Source organism: Pseudorca crassidens, chromosome 20, assembly GCF_039906515.1.
Source record: "Pseudorca crassidens isolate mPseCra1 chromosome 20, mPseCra1.hap1, whole genome shotgun sequence".
Classification (NCBI taxonomy): domain Eukaryota; kingdom Metazoa; phylum Chordata; class Mammalia; order Artiodactyla; family Delphinidae; genus Pseudorca; species Pseudorca crassidens.
Genome location: NC_090315.1, coordinates 8,874,038 through 8,891,995, shown reverse-complemented (window position 1 = coordinate 8,891,995; position 17,958 = coordinate 8,874,038). Strand labels below are relative to the sequence as shown.

Here is a 17,958-nt window from a genome sequence, read left to right as displayed (position 1 = left end):
GGCACACACACCCTGAGACCCCAGAAAGACACCCGCAGAGTGCAGTTTGAGAAGTCTTTATTAGGAGGCATGGGGAGGAGCGTCTGCTGGCTCCAGGAGTTGAGGTGGGCATGGGAGGTTGGGGTGGGCATGGGAGGTTGAGGTGGGGATCCTTAGAGGAACAGGAGGCCTGGGCGAGGGGAGCGGTCACAGGCCAAGGGCTGGGCTCTGGGACCCCCACAGTCAGAGCTGCTGAGGCGGCAGGGCCCGCAGTGACAGCTGAGGGCCACCGGGAAGGAGACCATTGGGTCCACACCAGGCGGGCAGCCGGGGAGCCGGATGGAGGCAAAGCGCAGCTCGCGGTAGGTGCACACTGGCTGGGGCACAGGCGGCAGGGCAGCCGGCAGCACCCGAACCTGGAGGTGGCGGGGTTGCGGGGGAGGGCTTGGGTGTCTACTTGGGGCCAAGCCCTCCCCCGAGCTCCCTCACTGCACCCTACAGATCCCAGACTCGGGTGTCCAGAGGACCATCTGTGCTCTCCCTCCCACACGCCCAGCCCCTGCCCCGGGCGGCGGGCCACGCTTCTACCCCCGGGGCCACTTCCTGTCTTCTGTGGGCCTGGCCCTGAGTAATCCACCTGGAGCTGAGGTGGCAGCACCCACCCACCCCGGGCAGCTCACCATGCTGGGGCAGTAGCCGGCACAGATGCTGGTGGTGAAGGTGATGCAGACAGGGCAGGCCTCGTTCTCAGCGGCCAGGGTGGCGTTGATGGGCCGGCACAGCGGCCGCAGTGGCCCCCCGGGTGCCCACACCCCGGCCGCGCTCAGCAGCAGCCACAGCAGCAGCCCCTGGGACCAGGCCAGCGCCTCAGGGCCAGCCCGAGCCCTCCGCCCCGAGTCCTTACCACCCAGCCCCCGGCCCTGCATACACACGTTCGGGGACCCAGCTCCTCTGCCTGACGTCTTCCATTCAAGAATCTCCCATCCCCATACCCAGGGACCCCAGATACCCACCCTCAGGCCCTGCACCAGCTGCTTCCCTCCTCCTGCCAGGAAGCTTGCTGGCTCTCCACACCCTTCTAGAAAGAGGCCTCCTTTGCCAGGTCACAGGACTCTCCCTCTTCCTTCCAGCCATGGCCTGGATGTAGTCGCAAGGGGCCCAGGGGCCCTGTGGTCTTACCTGGAGCATCTCCATCCTCGGTGTCTCCCCTGCCGCGTTTACCTGGTCTTATAGCTGCGGGCTGTGGGGGCGTCAAGGCCACTGGGGGCGGCAGCATGGTGGGGTAACCTGGACACTAATCTCCCCGGGGGCGAGAGGCAGACAAGGTCAGGGAGATGCAGGAATGGCCCAGTGGCGCCCCCCTCCCCCCACTCCCTGAGTGGCTTCCGCTCCAAGAAGCAGAAGACGCCCAAGGTGAAGCAGACTTCACAGACTCAGTCCCCAGGTGCTAGGGAGGCTGTGGTGGGAGCACAAGAAATAGGGTATAGGAGGCTGTGCCCCTTGCCTTGTGGGCCCCCCTCTACCCATCCTGAGGGGAGCCCGCCAGAGGCTGGAGCGCCGCCCCTCTGACAATCCTCCAGTGGTTATAGGCTGAAGCCTCAACCCTGCTCCACCTGCCGTAGACTGAGTCCGACTTCTTAGGAGGGGGGTGGCTTCGATGTTGGATTCTGTCACCAGAGGTGGGGGGTGGTCCACCCAGATGCGCCGCCCCTCCACCAGGGATTCAGCGGGAATCCCACCTGCCCCACACCCAGGCCCCCAGAAACCAGGATGCCCTAACTGAACCCAGCAAAGAGCGTGGTTTAGGCTATTTAACTCTGTCGTCGACTGAGATAACCTCTGCCCTTTCCGCCGCAGAGGGTGTGTGCCACCCTCTAGCCCACAGCCCCAAGGTACATTTTCCAGGCTCAGTCCCGCCCCCGTGATCGAGTGGACCTGTTAGATTCGCCCCGCCCCCAGGTGGTGGGCGGGGGTCCCGTCTTAGCCCCACCCAGTGTACCCCTAGTCCCAGTCTTCCAGGCTCAGCCCCGCCCCCGTTTGGGGGGCGTGTCCAGGGCGGGGCTGGCCCGTCTGGCTCAGGCCAGCGCCGGCTTTAAGCTGCCGTAGTTGAAGTTCTCGGTGCTGTAGGCTTTCGACACGCTGTAGATGTCTGACTCGGGTTTCCAGTGGGGGCCGCCCCAGGGCGGCTCCAGCGGGCAGAAACGGTCGAGCCGGCGGAGTGGGTGCAGCGGGGGGCTGTAGGATTCTTGAGCCAGAGACGGCGCCCCGCGGTGCGGCACGACTGGCATCACCGGACGGGCGCGGGGCACGCGGATTTTCGGCGGCCGGAGTGGCCGAGAGGAGCACGGACCGGGCGGCTGTTTCGGGCCGGGGCCTCAGGCCTGGGGCGTCTCCCCGAAGCTCCAGGAAGTCATCGAGTCCTTGCGAGGGTAGCCTGACAACTCCTTCCTGTCGGGGTTTGGGGTGGAGGTACGATGGGGAGGGCACAGCTAGATAGATCCTCGAGGACACATTTGTAGGAGTCAGGGACCCTTTAGGAAGCATGAGACTGGGGAGTCCTAGCCTGGATTCCTGGGTCCTCGAGGTATTTAAGGGCCTGGAATCTGGGACTTTTCGCATCCTTAGAAAAGAGTTATCTGGGGAACTCAAATACCAAAGGAAGCCCGCCCTAGACCCTCAGGGCCACGTCCCCAGATCCAGAGCTCCTTCTTGGGCCGTTTGCAGGCTTCCTGTTCCTGAGAGTTGACACTAAGTGTACCAGGGTGCTAAAAAAGGTAGGGGCTGGGTCTGAACTTCTGATTACTGCGCGTGCAGGAGCTGAAGGCCGAGACTACTGAGTCAGAGACGGGGACCCAACACCGGGGGGGCTCGGCGTCCCACCAGCCTATGCGGGGGCTGTGCAGGGGGTCGGTGCCAAGGGAGGACCCAGGCTCACTTCGAATAGGCCTGGAAGTCCCGGGCCGAAGTGGTCAGATAGAGCTGATAGCGGTCCAGGATGCCCTGGTCAGAAATAGTGAAAGGCCGGCCGGCCGGCCAGCTCGGGGTTCTTCGTCCAGGGGATTAGAGCCTGAGGAGGATTGCGGGAGGAGGGATGAGCAAGAAAGGTTTCATACCCTTTTTCATGCCCTTTGTCCCAGACGGAATTCCTCTTCCTTTGGCCTCAACAGCGCCTCTGAACCAGGCCGACACCCGCCCCCAGAATCAGAATCCTTCCTGGCCAGTGCACTTCAGCTTCGCTCCCCAAATCAGAACCCTTACTAGCCTCACCTCCAAAATCCAAATACTTTCTGCCCGTCATCGGACACAAAGCCAAGCACCCAGTCACTAAAAAACCTTCCTTGCTCCTCCCCTAGATTCAAACCTTCTCGGTCCCGCCCCTGGAATTCAGCTGCGCCTCGGGCGACTGTTACTCCTTAACACCACCCTAACAGGGAAAGCCAGCCCCGCCTTCCGCCCCAGATCGGCCTCAGAATATTCAAGCTCCGCCCACACGTACATTAGGCTACCTAGCTCCGCCCACAGCCTCAGAACCGCCTCCTAGGCCCGCCCCAGGATTTACTAGCTGTGGCCCCAGCCTCAGAGCTGGGATTTCGGGCTTCCAGTCCCCTCCTCCTCCTGGCGCCGCCTCAAAAGGCCTAAGCCCCTTCCCCACTCAATGTAACCTCCAGATTCTGTCCCACTCTTTAGACCCCAGACTCAAAATTCCCTCAGACCCCGCCCCAGGGTCTCAAAGCTCTGCCAGATCCTGCCACTGCGGTCTTCTCCGCTACCTGGGAAGGGCCCCCTCGGCTGTGGTCCGCAAGCTCCAGGGGCTGGGGCCCGATGAAGGAGGTGGCGCCCCGGTCCAGGCTGGGCCAGCCGGTGTACTGCGCCCTCGTCTCACTGCACTGGTGCTTTGTGATCAGAGGGAGGCGCCAGCCGCGGTGTCTGAGCTGCAAGAAGACGACGCGGGGACACAACATGAGGGTGCACGGGACTCCAGTGCGGTCCCCAGCCCTGTCTCCCGCGGACCTGGGCATCCCAGAACCTTACTTTTTCCGCTACATCCTTGATCCCCACAATCCGCGTGCGGTCCGCAGGTTCTGGGGCCTTGGGCTGCGCGTAGGGCCCGCCGTGGGTCTTGGGCACGTGAGCCGAGCCCGAGGTTGTCTCCCATCTGTTGGTGACCTCGTCGAAAGCCCAAATATGCAAATCCTGCTTTGCGGCCAGGAGCAGGGGCTCCGCGACCGCGGACTGAGGAGAAGGTGCAGGACGTCAGCTAAAAGGACTCAGGAGTCTCGTCCGCAAGCCCTGATCCTTCCCAGTCAGTCCCCAGCCCTTTCCTACCGCCCGTTCCAGGCATCCAGATTCCCTGACCCCTCCTCTCTCAGACCCAGTCCCTGGAACCCTCCTCCTTCTGTCAGACAGGACTCTAAGCCCGGAATCCCCTTTTCTCTCAGCAGGTGTCTGGATCCCCAGGCCCCTCCTTCAGTCTGGGCCCCCAGCCTCCTCTTGGCTAAGAGCCTAGGGTCCTCTCACCTGCACAGTGGGCGGGGGAAAGGGCACGGGCGGGATACAGTGGTGGGCGACGCCACTGCTGGTGAGATGCCAGCTGGGCTGGGATCCAGGCACCTTGGTCCCAGAGATGGGGGACCGTGGGGGACCGTAGCGCCGAGCTAGGGTCCGACCCGCCATGGCCCCACCCCCGCCCCGTAGCCTAGCAGGAGCCGGCTCGTTGTTGCTGTTGCCCCGGGTGACAGAACCCGCCCATCCTAAACCCAGCCAATGAAGGGCCTGCAGGCGTGCAGATGGATGGAGTAAGAAAGACACCCAGGCAGGAGAGAGGAGGATTTTGAGAGAGTACAGAGACCCCAAAAGGGGCACAAAAACTCAGAGAAATGGGGGGGTGGGGACGGAGACCCAGAGGGAGAGGAGGGCAGAAAGTGCGGGGGAGAGCAATAGAAGTACAGCGTTCAGAGAGTTTGAGACCCAGAGACCCAGAGAGGGAGCAGCAGAGAGAGGGGGACAGAGACCTGGGGCGGGGGGTGGTCAGAGACCCAAAAATAGAGGAACAGAGGGAGAGGAGGGCAGAGCTACTCAGAGCATCAGGGCATCCATGAGAAACATCCCTCTTTCCTATAGGGTCCCGGCCCTCTTGGCCACCGCCTCCCTCTGCCAGGACAGCCCACCTCGGCAGCAGAGGGTAGGGGTGAGGGGCTGGGTAACGATTTCCAGACTTCCCCAGGGCTCTCCCTCCCTCCCTGTGTGTGCTGAAGGGCTCAGCATCAGCTTCGGCTTCTGTCCTGCCTGCCTTTGATTTGGTTGAAAACTTCCACCTGGGTATGGGTGTGGGAGAAGAGGGAGGGACCCACGGGGAAATACTTAGCAATAAAGAGGGGGGTGTGGAAGGAGCTTTGCTGAATGAGAAAGAAACACACACAGGAATGGGTGAGACAGTGAGTGAGAAACAGGGACAGAAAGAGAGCTACTGACCCAGAGATGGTGGGACAGGAATTTAGACAGAGAGACAACAAAGGAGGCGGCAGAAAAGAGAGCGGGAACCACAGACCCAGAACACAGAGATGCAGAAACAAGGGCAAAAGTGTGTGTCTGTGTTTGCATGTGGCTATGGAATGGTAATATATGAAGGGGTGTCCTGAGGGTGTGGGGTCTATCCCTGACTTGTCACTTCCTCACTTAAAAGCCCTTTTGGTCAAAGCCTCTGCCTCCTCAGCCCCCATTATCTCATCCCACCAACCCGTTCTTCAGACAGGGAAAACTGAGGCTGCCTTCTGCAGCCTGGCCCAGGGTGCCACTGACCCCCTCATTCAGGCCTCTGGGGCCGCTTCTCCTGTTGGATTTTCCTGGCTCATTCTAGGATGATCAGGGTCCAAATCACCCCTGATCCCAGCCAGGGGACAGGCCAGTTGGTCAAAACCTCATGCTCTACTCAAGCTGGACAATGGTAAGGTCTATTTCTTTACTAGTATAGGGTAAAGGTTGGGACAGGGAAGAGGGGTAGAAACCTGATTCCAACTCCCCACCAACGCCAAACTCTTAAGCATCCTGACCTCCTGTCATTCAACCTTGCTTGTGCTCCTGCTGTGATAGGTAGCTCACTACCTCAAAACAGAATATCTAAGCCAACACTTGCCCTATCTGACTAAGTAAGATTTCTCATTTGAACCCCAGCTCCCAACTAGCTGCCTACATGTTCCAGTTTTTATGCTCACACACACACTTCTTGACATATCCCCTCCTTATCACTCTCTCCAGGGTGGGCAAGGTGATGTCCTCTGAGATCGCATGGTCAGCAACTTAGAAGCTGAGGGCCTCCAATGGTCAAATCCACCAGAGCTGATCTGACAAGTTGTGTATTAGAGCTCATAAACAGTAGGCACTCAGAAAATATTGGCTATCATCATCATCATCATTATTACCCTCAAGTTCATCCAAGAGAACTCCTATTCATCCTTCAAAACCCCCATTTGGTTTCACCATCTGTCTTTCTTGCCCAGATGGAGCTCTCAAAATCGGAGAGCTGTGATTTTTGTGACCATTTGACGAGTTCCCAAACTGAGGCCTAGAGCAGCCAGGCCACCCCTGAGGTCTTTCAGCATCCAGCTCTCTTCTTCCTCTACCTGCCCAGTTCCCAGGCATGGGCCTCAGGCCCGGCCATTCCGGCTGAGGAGCGTGCAGACACAGGCAGTGTCAATTCGAATCCATCGCCAGCCCACACGGCCCTGGGCATCGGTAGTCAATGCCCGCACATAGGACTGCTTGGCCTTACACTCAGACACCCAGTGCCTCCGGTCCACACCCCGGCAGCCTCCTCCACCCCCACCGGGGCCACCTTCCCCAGCGCTGTCAGCCTTGCAGCGGGTTTCAAAGAAGTACTGGCGAAGGGGACTGCCGCCAGCCGCAGGCACCTCGCCCAGCACCTCCACCTCGCGCCCACGCAGGTCCACAGCAGTCCGGCGGTCTGTCACCCAGCCGCTGACTGCATCACACACAGCCAGCTCTCCGCGGCGACTCGCTGGTGCTGTCTCACTCACCCCCCGCCGACTGCGGTTGGCCGGGCTGCCAGTTGGCTCCCCAAAGGCTCCAGCCTCCAGCAGGAAGAGCAGAGGGGGCCCAGCGGGGGTACCCCTGGACAGGGCTACTCGGGGTGACAAGAGGTCCCACTCGGGGACTGGAAATGGGGGCAGGGGTGAGGGTGAGGCGTGGGGCTCCATTGCGACACTGGGGAGGAGGAAAAGTAGGAGGATGGGGAGGGAGCCTGAGGGGTGGGGGAGCATCTCGCTGAGCACCTGAGGATAGAGAGAGGGAAGCTGGAATTAGAGAGAAGGATAATAACCTAGTGGGGGGGGGGGGCCGATGGGAACTTCTGTGTGCCAGAACCACAGGGAGGCGGTTCTGGCACTTGTTCTAGAACTTGGGGGGACCCTATATTCTAGGGCTTCGATAATGCTCAACTTCTAGATTAATCATAATTAGTCTACTATGATTACTATTAATAGCCAACAAATGGGGAAATACAGGCTCAGAGAGGTTAGTGACTTGCACCAGGTCACGCAGCCAGCAAATGCCAGAAGTGGAACTTGAACCCTGTCCCAGCAACTCCACTCTGCCATCCTGCCTCTACAACCCCAAGGAACCCTAAGCCCTGCAGTCTGGAGGAGGTTTGAGTTTCCAAAATTCTGAGAAAGGTCATGTTCTGGAATCCTAGGGAGACCCAAGTTCAGCTTAAAACTGCCACTATGAAGGCAAGACACTTCCTCTCAGGTGGGGCTTCAGTTTCCCTGTCCATGAAATTGGCCCAGGGCTGGGAGACACTGGCAGGGGTGTGCATATTGCAGTCTCTCTAGAACATTCTGGAAGCCTGTGGATTCTGGGACAGGATGGCCTGGAGAGGACTGATTAGAAGTGGGTGGTTACCAGACCTGTCAGCACCTCCTCCGCCTCCGAGCTCCGGGGTTGGGGGCCCCCAGGCTCCGGGGGGCCCCTGTGGGGGACGCAGGTGGCCCCCTCCTTCCTGACATCTCAGGAGAGGGAGGGGGCAACCACCTAGCGGAGGAAGGGAACAGGTAGGTTATAGAGGCAGGTGGATGAGGGGGCCTGAACACTCCCCTTCTCTAAAAGTGTTCTTTTTAAAGTGTAAGGGACCAAGCGTCAAGGCTGCATCCCCCTGCCCAGGTGATGGCTCCTGGATGGAAAGCAGATGGGGGGAGGAGAGGGGAGGGGAGACGCTGAGGATGAAGGAGGCTGGAAAAGATTACATCCTCCTCAGCCCATTCATCTCTCAGACAGGGCGGGGGCAGGGCCGGCCTGGACACCCGGGTCCCTGAGGGCCCACACTTAAGAAGCCCCGGGTCCCCGAGGCTGCTTCCTGGAATGTTCTCTCCTCACAGGACAGGCCAGGGCCCGTCCAAGACTTCTATTGCACATACCTGGCGTGGCCGCCTGCCTTGGCTGGGAGATGGGGAAATGGGAAGGGGGAATTGTGAAGAGGGGCACATGTTGACCCAACCAGAACCCAGAGTGTAGGTTCCCAGCTGCCTCCTGCCTCAGATCTGCAGTCCTGGGCCCTAGCTGACCCCTCCTCACTCAGACCCAAGAGCCCCGGCCACAGCTGCCTCCTCTTTCAGGAACTCAGGTCCCCAGCTCCCTCCCTCAGATGCGGGAGTCCAGGCCCCCAAATCCCTCTTCCTTCAAACCCAGGAGTCCGACCCCCAGTGCCCTCCTCCTTCAGACCCTGGAGTTTTGTTGGAGTTCAAGCTCCTTCCCAGGTACTCAGATATACGGACTCCCCGGCCCCCCTCCCCCAGAAGGTTTAGCCAGGGGGTGCGGACTCCTGAGACCCCGCTGGGGGTCACGGGCTGTCCCTCTGGGACACTGCCCTCCTGCCTCAGTTTCCTCCGCCAGGCCCCGCCCCCGCAGGCCCCGCCCCCGCCCCTCCCTACCCGGGGGCAGGGCGACCCGGACGCCGGAATCCCGGGGGAGGAGGCGCGGAGGCTCTTACCTGGGGCGCACTCCTCGGCTACCCCGGCTGCCCCTGGCGCGGCGGCGGCTCCTCCTCCTGCCCGCTGGCTGCAGGGACGCCCGGTCGCCCACCGGCTCCTCGCGGCACAAGCTCCCGAGGGCCAGGGTCGGGGGCGGGGGCGGGGCGGCGCCCGACGGCGGAGGAGGGGCCGGGGGAATCCCGCCTTCCACACACGTGCAGAGACCTCGGAAGCCCGGCCTGGCTAGCTCAGCCCTCCGCCCGCCTCAGTCCCAGGAGGCCAGGCGCCAGCACCCACCCCTCCCTCCCTCAGACCCAGGAGTCCGGGTCCCCAGCCCCCTCCTCCCCCGGATCCAGGAGTCCAGGTCCCCCAGACCCCTCCTCCCGCAGACTCCGGAGTCCGGGCCCGCGCAGCTCCCTCCTCCTTCAGACTCAGGAGTCTGGACCCCCAGCCCCTTCTTCCTCAGCTCCAGCTGCCTCCTCCCTCAGACCCAGGAGTCTGGGCCTGAGATTCCTTTGCGTTCTTTTGCCAGTGAAGTGTCAATCCCCGGGCAGATTCCCACCCTCTGCTCTCATCCCCAACTCTCCCGGGAGCTCCAGGCCAGACATTAACCAGCTGGGCTCGGGAAGTGATAAGGCCCGAGGCCCCGGGGAGACGCTGGGTGAGGGGGGTCTCTCCCACATAAGTCCTCTCTGCTGGAATTTCCTGGGTGGGGACTGGGGAGAGGGTCTTGTCCTGAGTTCAGATAAGAGCAACTCAAGGTATTCCAGGACCCGGAGATAGACAAAGATATGATTTGGCAACAGAATGACCTGCTTAGAGAAAGAAAGTGAATAGTGACAGATGAAGGGAGGTGGGGGAAAGGCACAAAAATGGAGAGGAAAAGGGGACAGACTCCCAGAGAAAGAGGGAGACAGAAACCCAGAGAGAGAGAGAAGACACAGATGCAGAGAGAGGAGACAGACATGCTAAGAAAAGGGAACAGAACCCCACAAGGGGGAAAGAGACCCAGAGAAAGAGAGACCTTAAGACAGATGGAGATCAGACAGGAGTTGGAGTCCCGGGACAGACTTAATGCTTCACCCCTCCCCTGGAGCTATTTTCAGGAGGAAAGCCGACACCTGCCTTCGTGGAGGTGGTGGGGGGGTCATCCCGTACCCCTCCCTCAGCCTAAATATAGCATGGCAAGGTGGCGGGAAGGGTGTCCCCGGATTAGGGTGTTCCCCTCACCTCTCCCCAGCCGAGCCAAGGCCACACAGAAGGCTGCTGCAGTTGTTTATTGGGGTGGAGGAGGGGCGCTTCTCAGTCTTTGAGTGTCCACTCAGGTCACTTCCCTGACCTCGCCATGCTTCCCATACCCCTAAGCACCCGACATGCCCCACGCCCTACCAGAGGAACTTTATGCAACTTTCAGTCTCTGAAGGGGTAGTAGGGGTGAGTTTTCAAAGAGTAATGGGAAACAGTTTCCGTCTCCCCCTCTCTCCTTGGGTCTCTGTCCCCCTCTCTCTCTATCCCTCTCCTCTCTGTCTGGGTCCCTGTCCCTCTCTCTTCTCTGGATCTCTGGCCCTTCCTCTCTGGTCTCTTCCCCCTTCTATGGGTCTTTGTCCTCCCTCCTGTCTCTTACCCCCTCCCAGACCGCCGCCCTCTTCTCTCCTGCTCTCCCTCCTCCCCTTGGGTATCTCTGTCCTCTCTGCACGTGTCTCTTCCTCTTTGGGTCCCTGTGCTGGGCTCTGTGCCTGCCTCCCAGACTCTGCCCTGTGTCTGTCACTGTGAGGGGGGTCTGTCTGTCTCCGTTTCTTTTCCAAATGTGCCTTTCTCTCCATTTCGGAGAGAAGTGTTATATTATTTAAAGGTTACATTATTTTCAACCTTTATCAAACACTTCTCACAATCTGTACCTTCTTCTCTCTGTGTAAAAAGGTGGTTGGATTAAATCAGGGGTTTCCAAACGGAATTTGTTAGCCACATTCTGAGTTGTCAAGAGAGACTCCTCAAACCAGTTCACACCCTCTGATGCTTCACACTGGTGCTCCTAAGTGAGATTTCATTTGACCAAAAAAGAAAGGGGGGTGGTTTCCTAGCTAAAAATAACAACAACAACTCTCTGTAAACCACTGGGTGGATTTTAATAATGAATACAAGTACTTTGAAAGTTACCTGGCACACAGGCAGCCCTATATATGTTAATGATGTAACCATCCTCCTCTTCTTTCTCCTCCAAATGCCCTTTTAGTACTGAAAGACCTCTGACCTTGGGTAACCCCCCACCTCCCCCGAGCCTTAGTTTCCTCATTTGTGAGAAATGAGGCTGTTAGACTCGGGAAGTCTTGTGCAGACCAGCAGGCTGATGGGGACATGTAGGGTCAAGCAGCAGGCCACAAGTCCAGCCCCCCATCCCTCCCCGGGGACAAGCCACGCGACCTTGGGAAGCCACTCCCATGCTCTGAGACACTGCTTTCTCCCCAGGAAGATAGAGTGGGCCCTGCAGTTTGTCTGACACACTTCTTGAGCTGCGGGAGGGTAGGGTGGTGCATCCTGATTTGGGATCCCTTTGTGATTCCATGGAATACACTGTGCATCTCTCTCAGGTTCAGGGGCACTGACTTTTTCTGCCTTTTTCTTTCTTGGTTCTCTTTCTCTGGGGTGCTCTGGTCTCTTTCCAACTCTGGGTCTCTGTCCCTTGCTCTCTGGGTGCCTGATACCTGCCCACTATGGGTCTCTGTCTCCCCCTCTCTCTGGGTCTTTTTCCCCTCTTGGGGTTTCTTTCTCTTTCTTTCTCTGGGTCTCTATCCCTCCCCAGCTCTCTGTCCCCCTCCTTTGGGTTTCTATCCCCCCATCATGTCTGAACAGAGTACAGTTTCTCCCCCTTTCCCCTTCCCTTGTGGCTCTGATCTCCATGTCTGGAAGGAAAACTCTATGGGAAGACAGATAGAGAAGGGGTTTGAATGGCAAAACAAAGCAGGTGTGGGGTAAACGGAAGGGGCATCTACATCTTCCAAGGTCACCCAGAAGCCTTCTGTGTGACCAACTGAATCTACAAATACAGAACTTAGCCCTGCCCCTTATGGGGATGACACTGGGCAAGCCAGTTCAGTTGGTCTCCTAGAGTCCACGTACCATATTCACTCCTTGACACATGATTCCTTCCCAGTGCTGTTATCCTTGGGTCCTGGCGCTACCACTAAATGCAAAACAAACCAGTATGGCCTGGCCCTGTGGTGCTCGTACATACAGTCCAGCTCAACCCAACGTTCCTCCAGGACTCAAGGACGAAACTTGATGTAACCCAAATCAAACAGTTGTATGACCCAACTGAACTGGTCCTACGAGGTTCACATGATTATACAACTCATTACGACTCAACTCATTGTAGCCCCGACAAACTTCTAGCCATATAACTCTACACAGTTCAACGCAACAGAACCCTGAAAGACTCCTATGCTCATACATTCCAACCCAACTTAACCTCATATGACCTAGAAAGCTCACATTCTATCACATAACTCTTCGTATTTCTACATGACTCACAAGTTCACAGAACTTAAAATAACATGGCCCTAGAAGAATCACAAAGCCACGCAGTTTCCAGTGCCTCAACCCAACTCTATAGTGCCATGCATGAACACACAATCAGTCCCAACAGTGCCGTGGGTGACCACCTTACTTGATCCAACATGGCCCTAGGGGACTCATAAAACCACAGAATCCTGCATAATGCACTTGGACAAGACTCACCTACACTCGTAACCCAACCCGACCCAACATGGAACTAAGAAACTCACAAAATTATGTGACAAAACCTACCTCCACACTACCCCAAGCTTTACACAACCCAATGCAATACAAACCGATGGAGCCCCCCCCTCAAATCAGCATAACCCATTGCCATTCACTGTCACCTCAGGAGGTACCCACAGGAGCTACCAATCCACAACTCAAGACCCAATAAGACTTAGTGTTCCCCAACTCATTACCACTTAACTTAGTTCTTCCTAAACCCAACACCCTCCCCCCAACTTTCCTTCCTCCCTTCCCTCCCTCCCTCCCTCCAAGGAAATGTGAGGTTCTGCAGACCTCAACTGTCCTCACACTTCGGTGACCATGTGTTTCCCAGGGGGAGCCCAGAGGAGTGGAGGTGGGAGCTCAGGAACCTCTCGATCCACAAACCCCCCATTGACCTTGCCCTCCAGTGGGCAACAGGGCTGCGTGTCCACGTGGCTGTACATCCCAGCCTCTTCGCCATCTGTCTCCCGGTGGTAAAAGTAGCTGAAGTTGGAGACAATGACTGGCACAGGTAGGGAAATGGTCAGCACGCCGGCAATGGCGCACAGAGAGCCCACTATCTTGCCGCCCACAGTGACGGGCGCCATGTCTCCATAGCCAACTGTGGTCATAGTGACCACTGCCCACCAGAAGGACTCAGGGATGCTGGTGAAATGGGAGTCTGCCCGGTCGGCCTCAGCAAAGTAGACTGCACTGGAGAAGAGGACCACACCAATGAAAAGGAAGAAGATGAGGAGGCCCAGCTCTCGCATGGAGGCTCTTAAGGTCTGGCCCAAGATCTGCAGGCCCTTTGAGTGCCGGGACAGCTTGAAGATGCGGAAGACGCGTACCAGTCGGATGACTCGCAGGATGGCCAGTGACATGGCTGGCTGGCCCACCCCCCGCTGCCGGGCCAGCTCGGTACCCAGTGCCACAAAGTAAGGCAGGATGGCCACGAAGTCGATGAGGTTCATCACGTTCTTGAAGAAGGCTGTCTTGCTTGGGCAGGCTGCCAGGCGCACCAGCAGCTCGAAGGAGAACCAACAGATGCACAATGTCTCCACCACAAAGAACGGGTCATCGAAGGGCAAGCGAGGTGGGGGTCCATGCACTGGGCTGGAGCCGTTCAGCCGAGCTGGAAACTGCAGAGAGGAAGGGGTTCAGGGAGGACCATACCAGGGCTGGGACGCACTGGAATGGCCATATTTCCTGTTTAAATATTCAACTACTTCTTTACAAATTGGTCAATAGCTGCTACCCCCAGAACCCCGGTGACCTAGCTGTAGTACACTCCTTCTCGGGACCCCCAGGGAAGGCTGACTTTAGGGTCCCTGATCCTTCATTGGCAGGGGCTCCTGAAATAATGCTTGAGTAGGGCTCAATCTCTTCCCTCCCAATATCCCACCCCCAGAGTTGAATTTCCAGATGGGGAGGGTCCCCATCCTGGCCCCACTCCCTTGTGCCCTGCCCTCCCCAAACCCAGCCTGGACCATAATGGTTAAACACCTTATCTTTATGCCAAAACCCGGACCCCTTCCCTCACGGCCCTCAGCTCAACTTTCTTTATGATGGATTCCTTTTGCCCCAATCCTCAGGCCCCACCCCTCCATCTGCAGCTCCCTCAGCGGCTTTCTTCAGGTCCCAGATCTCACTACCTCCAGCCCATCCTTCCCATTGGTTACTGCCAGCCGTATAGACCCCCAATTTTTCAGTCTCTCCTTATCCCTCAGTTTTGATTTCTTAATACACCTGTCCTCCAGTGCTCCTGCCCTCCAAAAGCCGGGTTTCTCACCTACCTCAGCGCACGCCTTCTGAAAAGGCAGGTCCTCCTATGTAGATCCTCAGGCCCCGCCCCATTAAGCTACACCTTTCCCGCCCCCAGCCCAGGATTTAATGTAGGGTTCCCAGGTCTGGCGCCGTCCCTGGCTTGCCCACCTCTCACAGGCCTTTGCCCACCTTTGATTGGTCAGGTCTTCCAACCAGGCCCCCAATGCCTTGCCTATCCACAGCCAGGTCCCACCTTCCTGAGAGGCCCCACCTCCCATTGCCCCTTACCCCACTTTATGATTGGCCAGGACCCCGTGGACCTCGTCCAGCTCCTCCCAAATCCCGCCTCTCCACACGCAGGCCCCGCCCCCTCACCGGGCCAGCTGCAGCCACCGCGGCGAGCCCCGAGTTATCGCGGTCGTCGCGGAAGTCGGGCAGCGTCTCGAGGCAGAAGACGACGATGGAGACGAGGATGACGAGCACTGAGACAACGGCGAGCACGCGCGCGGCCTGCGAGCTCTCGGGGAACTCGAAGAGCAGCCAGAGCTGGCGCGCGAAGGCGCGACGGGGCAGGGGGCGCTCCGATGGCAAGGGGCAGCCCTCCTCCTCGCGCAGGCGCGCTAGCGCCGCGGCGCCCAGCCCATAGAAGGCCACCTCCTCCAGGAAGACGTCGAGCGGCACGTGCGCCGGCCGCCGCAGGCGCCCGCCCGACTGGTAGTAATAGAGCACCGCGTCGAAGCTGGGCCGGTGCCGGTCGAAGAAGTACTCGCGGCGCGCGCCGTCGTAGAAACGTCTGCGGCGTACCGGGTCCCCGAGCAGCGTGTCCGGGAAGCGGCCCAGCGTGCGTGCCCGGGTCTCGAAGCGCAGCCCAGCCACGTTGAGCACCACTCGCTCGCAGCAGCCGCACGGCTGCGGGCACCCGGGTTCCATGGTGCGCGCAGCCCCGGCGACCTGCGGACGGACGTGTGGCCCCGACGCCCGACCTGGCCCGGCCCCGCCTCGGCCGCCGCCGCCGCCGCCGCCCCAGCCTGGTGTCCGGTGTCCACGCGTAAAAATAGCCCGGCCGTGCGGCCAGGACGCGGGGGAGGGGGCGCCGTGACCCCGGCGGGGCAGAGGGCGGCCGGGCGCCCTCTGCCGGGGCGCCCTCCCTTTACCCCCAGGCGACGCGGCGCTGCGCTTTCTCCGGGTCCACCTGGCCTTCGGGGTTCCTTTCCCTCTGTCTCTCCATCGCCTGAGATCTCTGTCCTGCGTCTCTCCGGGTTTCCGTGTATGTCTCTCGTCTATGTTTTTATGAGTATCTGAGCCGCTCTGTTCGAGTCACAAATTTCCATCTCTTTGTCTCTCTCTCTCGTTCTTTTGTATGTCTCTGTGTCTGGCTGTGTCTTCACTTTGGGTCTCTCTGTATCTCTGATCTCGGGGTTTTATCTCTGAGTATCTCTATGGGTCATTTATCCCTGAGCTTTGCCGTTCTAGGGTCATCTGTGGGGATTCCCGTCAGTCTCTGTGTCTTGGTCTCTCCGAATCTCCGTCTTTCTTATATTCTTGTATCTCTATCTCTGTTTCTTTCTTGTCTCTCTTGGTCTCTGTCTTTCCCCTCTGTCTGGGTCTCTCTGCGTCTTGTCTCTCTGGGTCTCTTCTCTCTCATTACCTCTCAGCCCACTGTGTCTCTGTCCCTGGGATTCTCTGGGTCTCCCCTTTGGGTATCTTTCTTTCCCTGTTTCTCTGAATTACTGCAAGTCTCTGTCTCAGGGCCTCTGGAGGACCGAGCCTCTCCCGAGTCATATCTCTGAATCTCTCTCTGACATTCACCCTAGGTTGTCTCTGCCATTGTCCTGGTGGTTTCCCCATCCTGGGGATGCTCCAGCAGCTCTAAACCCTGAGCGTGTGCCCCCCACATGGGGTGCCCTCGCTCGGGTTGCCCCTACCCCCACCCCCCGGGTCTCCACCTGGATTCTCTGCCAGACTTTCTTAGACCCAGCAAGGCCTGAGCTGCAGCCCTGAATAGTGCAAAAGGAGAGCAGGCCTGCCAGGAACAGGTCAGGGGTGGGCTGGGGAAATGCCGCAGGGTCACTCGAAGGGACCAAAGGACAGACAGACGATGGCCTTCCAGCCGCCGGTGTCCTATGACACGGGGTAAAAATAGCCCCATCCGATGTGCTTGGCGGGAAGTCGTGGGGATTGGACACCCGGACTCCAGGGAATGAGGCCCCGGGCGCCCTCTGCTGGGGGAGTAGAGAGAGACACTAAAGGTTTTAACCCCCTAGGAATTCTGGCATGTTCTCTTCCTGTCTACAGTTTCTTTCTGGGATGCTATGTCACCATCCATCTGGATTTCTGTTTCCCTCTTTCTGTGTCTGTGTCCCTTTCTTTCATGGTCTTTGGCCCTACCCGTGTCTGGGTCTCTGTCTCCCCATCTCTCTGGCCTTTTCCCTTCTTTCTGGTCTCCTTTCTCTTTTTTTTTCTCATTCTCAGAGCCCACAGAGATCCCTCTTTGTAGGTTTCTGAATGCTGTGTGTGCACCGATCTCTCCTGCCTGCAACCTTATCTCTTAACACCCTCCTACCACTGAGCCTGGAGGTGGGCGCTCCTTCTTGCCACTTCCAGACAATTCTCCCTCCCTCAGCTCCTTTGAAGCTCAAGTTATCCATGGACACCTCTTCCCAGCCTTCCCTAAAGAACTCATCTCTTTCCCTTCTGCCCACTCCCACTCTTTCATGGAAGATTTTCAGTGCTGGCTCTATATCCATCACTCTAAAACGACTGTCATAATTCTTAATAATTTCAATATCCCCATATAGATGATTCTGCTAAAACCTGGCCTGTACCCGGTTGTCTTTTCCAAGAAGGACCGTATTTTTTGTCCAAGCCATGTCACACCCTATCTTGTGGAGTCCATTCTCCAGCCTTTGGTGAGACCCTCAACGAACAGACCACCTTGGAAGAGACGCAGTGTGATTTCCGAGGTTGGGTCATAAAAGGCAACGTTCCACCCCACTCTTTTCCTTGGGACACTTGTGCAGGCTAGATGACAAGGCCCATGTGGAGAGGACTCTAGGCTACTAAACTCACAGCTCATCCCCAGCACCAGCCTGCAGCCACGTGAGTGAGCCATCTTAGAAGCACATCCTCCTGCCCCAGCCAGGCTACCCCCTGGAGGAGAGATAAACCTTCTCCCCGAGGCCCTGCCCAGCTTGCAGACTTGTGAGTGAGATAAATGATCTTTATTGTTTTCAGTCATACAGTCTTTGGGTGGCTTGTTAACACACACCACGATACTAGATAATCCACACGTGGCCTCTTGGTACTCTGAACCCATCATTTCCATCCATCTTGCCCTCTGATCTATCCCAGCCCCCTTCCTTCCTTCCTTCCTTTTTTACAGTTTTATTGAGCTACAATTCACGTACCATACAGTTCACTCGTTTAAAGTATACGACATGGGACTTCCCTTATGGTGCAGTGGTTAAGA

General features: G+C 58.1%; 4 protein-coding genes across 5 annotated transcripts; all 4 read right to left on the bottom strand.

The window, feature by feature from the left end:
- Positions 1 to 46: 46 nt before the first annotated feature.
- On the bottom strand, positions 47 to 1,955 carry LHB (luteinizing hormone subunit beta). 2 transcript variants are annotated; one of them, XM_067721201.1, is made up of 3 exons: positions 1,159 to 1,272; positions 660 to 827; positions 47 to 395 (listed from the first exon to the last, which is right to left on the bottom strand). In XM_067721201.1, exons 1-3 carry the CDS (start codon positions 1,171 to 1,173, stop codon positions 153 to 155), a joined length of 426 nt encoding a protein of 141 aa, XP_067577302.1. In that variant the 5' UTR covers positions 1,174 to 1,272; the 3' UTR covers positions 47 to 152. The 2 variants fall into 2 exon arrangements, with proteins under 2 accessions (XP_067577302.1, XP_067577301.1); XM_067721200.1 differs by having other exon boundaries at positions 660 to 1,955.
- Positions 1,956 to 1,982: 27 nt separating this feature from the next.
- SAXO3 (stabilizer of axonemal microtubules 3) lies at positions 1,983 to 6,162 on the bottom strand. The gene is given in 6 exon segments (XM_067721198.1): positions 1,983 to 2,427; positions 2,915 to 3,012; positions 3,014 to 3,046; positions 3,750 to 3,911; positions 4,012 to 4,212; positions 4,498 to 6,162. Coding segments are annotated over 6 exon segments (1,023 nt in total). The 5' UTR covers positions 4,654 to 6,162; the 3' UTR covers positions 1,983 to 2,054.
- Positions 6,163 to 6,316: 154 nt separating this feature from the next.
- Positions 6,317 to 9,097, bottom strand: NTF4 (neurotrophin 4). Its single transcript, XM_067721199.1, has 3 exons — positions 8,981 to 9,097; positions 7,902 to 8,025; positions 6,317 to 7,268 (listed from the first exon to the last, which is right to left on the bottom strand). Exon 3 carries the CDS (start codon positions 7,254 to 7,256, stop codon positions 6,624 to 6,626), a length of 633 nt encoding a protein of 210 aa, XP_067577300.1. The 5' UTR covers positions 7,257 to 7,268; positions 7,902 to 8,025; positions 8,981 to 9,097; the 3' UTR covers positions 6,317 to 6,623.
- A 1,968-nt stretch (positions 9,098 to 11,065) lies between these two features.
- Positions 11,066 to 15,493, bottom strand: KCNA7 (potassium voltage-gated channel subfamily A member 7). The gene is made up of 2 exons (XM_067718278.1): positions 14,865 to 15,493; positions 11,066 to 13,864 (listed from the first exon to the last, which is right to left on the bottom strand). The coding sequence occupies exons 1-2, from the start codon at positions 15,417 to 15,419 to the stop codon at positions 13,046 to 13,048; spliced, it is 1,374 nt and encodes a 457-aa protein (XP_067574379.1). The 5' UTR covers positions 15,420 to 15,493; the 3' UTR covers positions 11,066 to 13,045.
- Between the last annotated feature and the right edge of the window lie 2,465 nt (positions 15,494 to 17,958).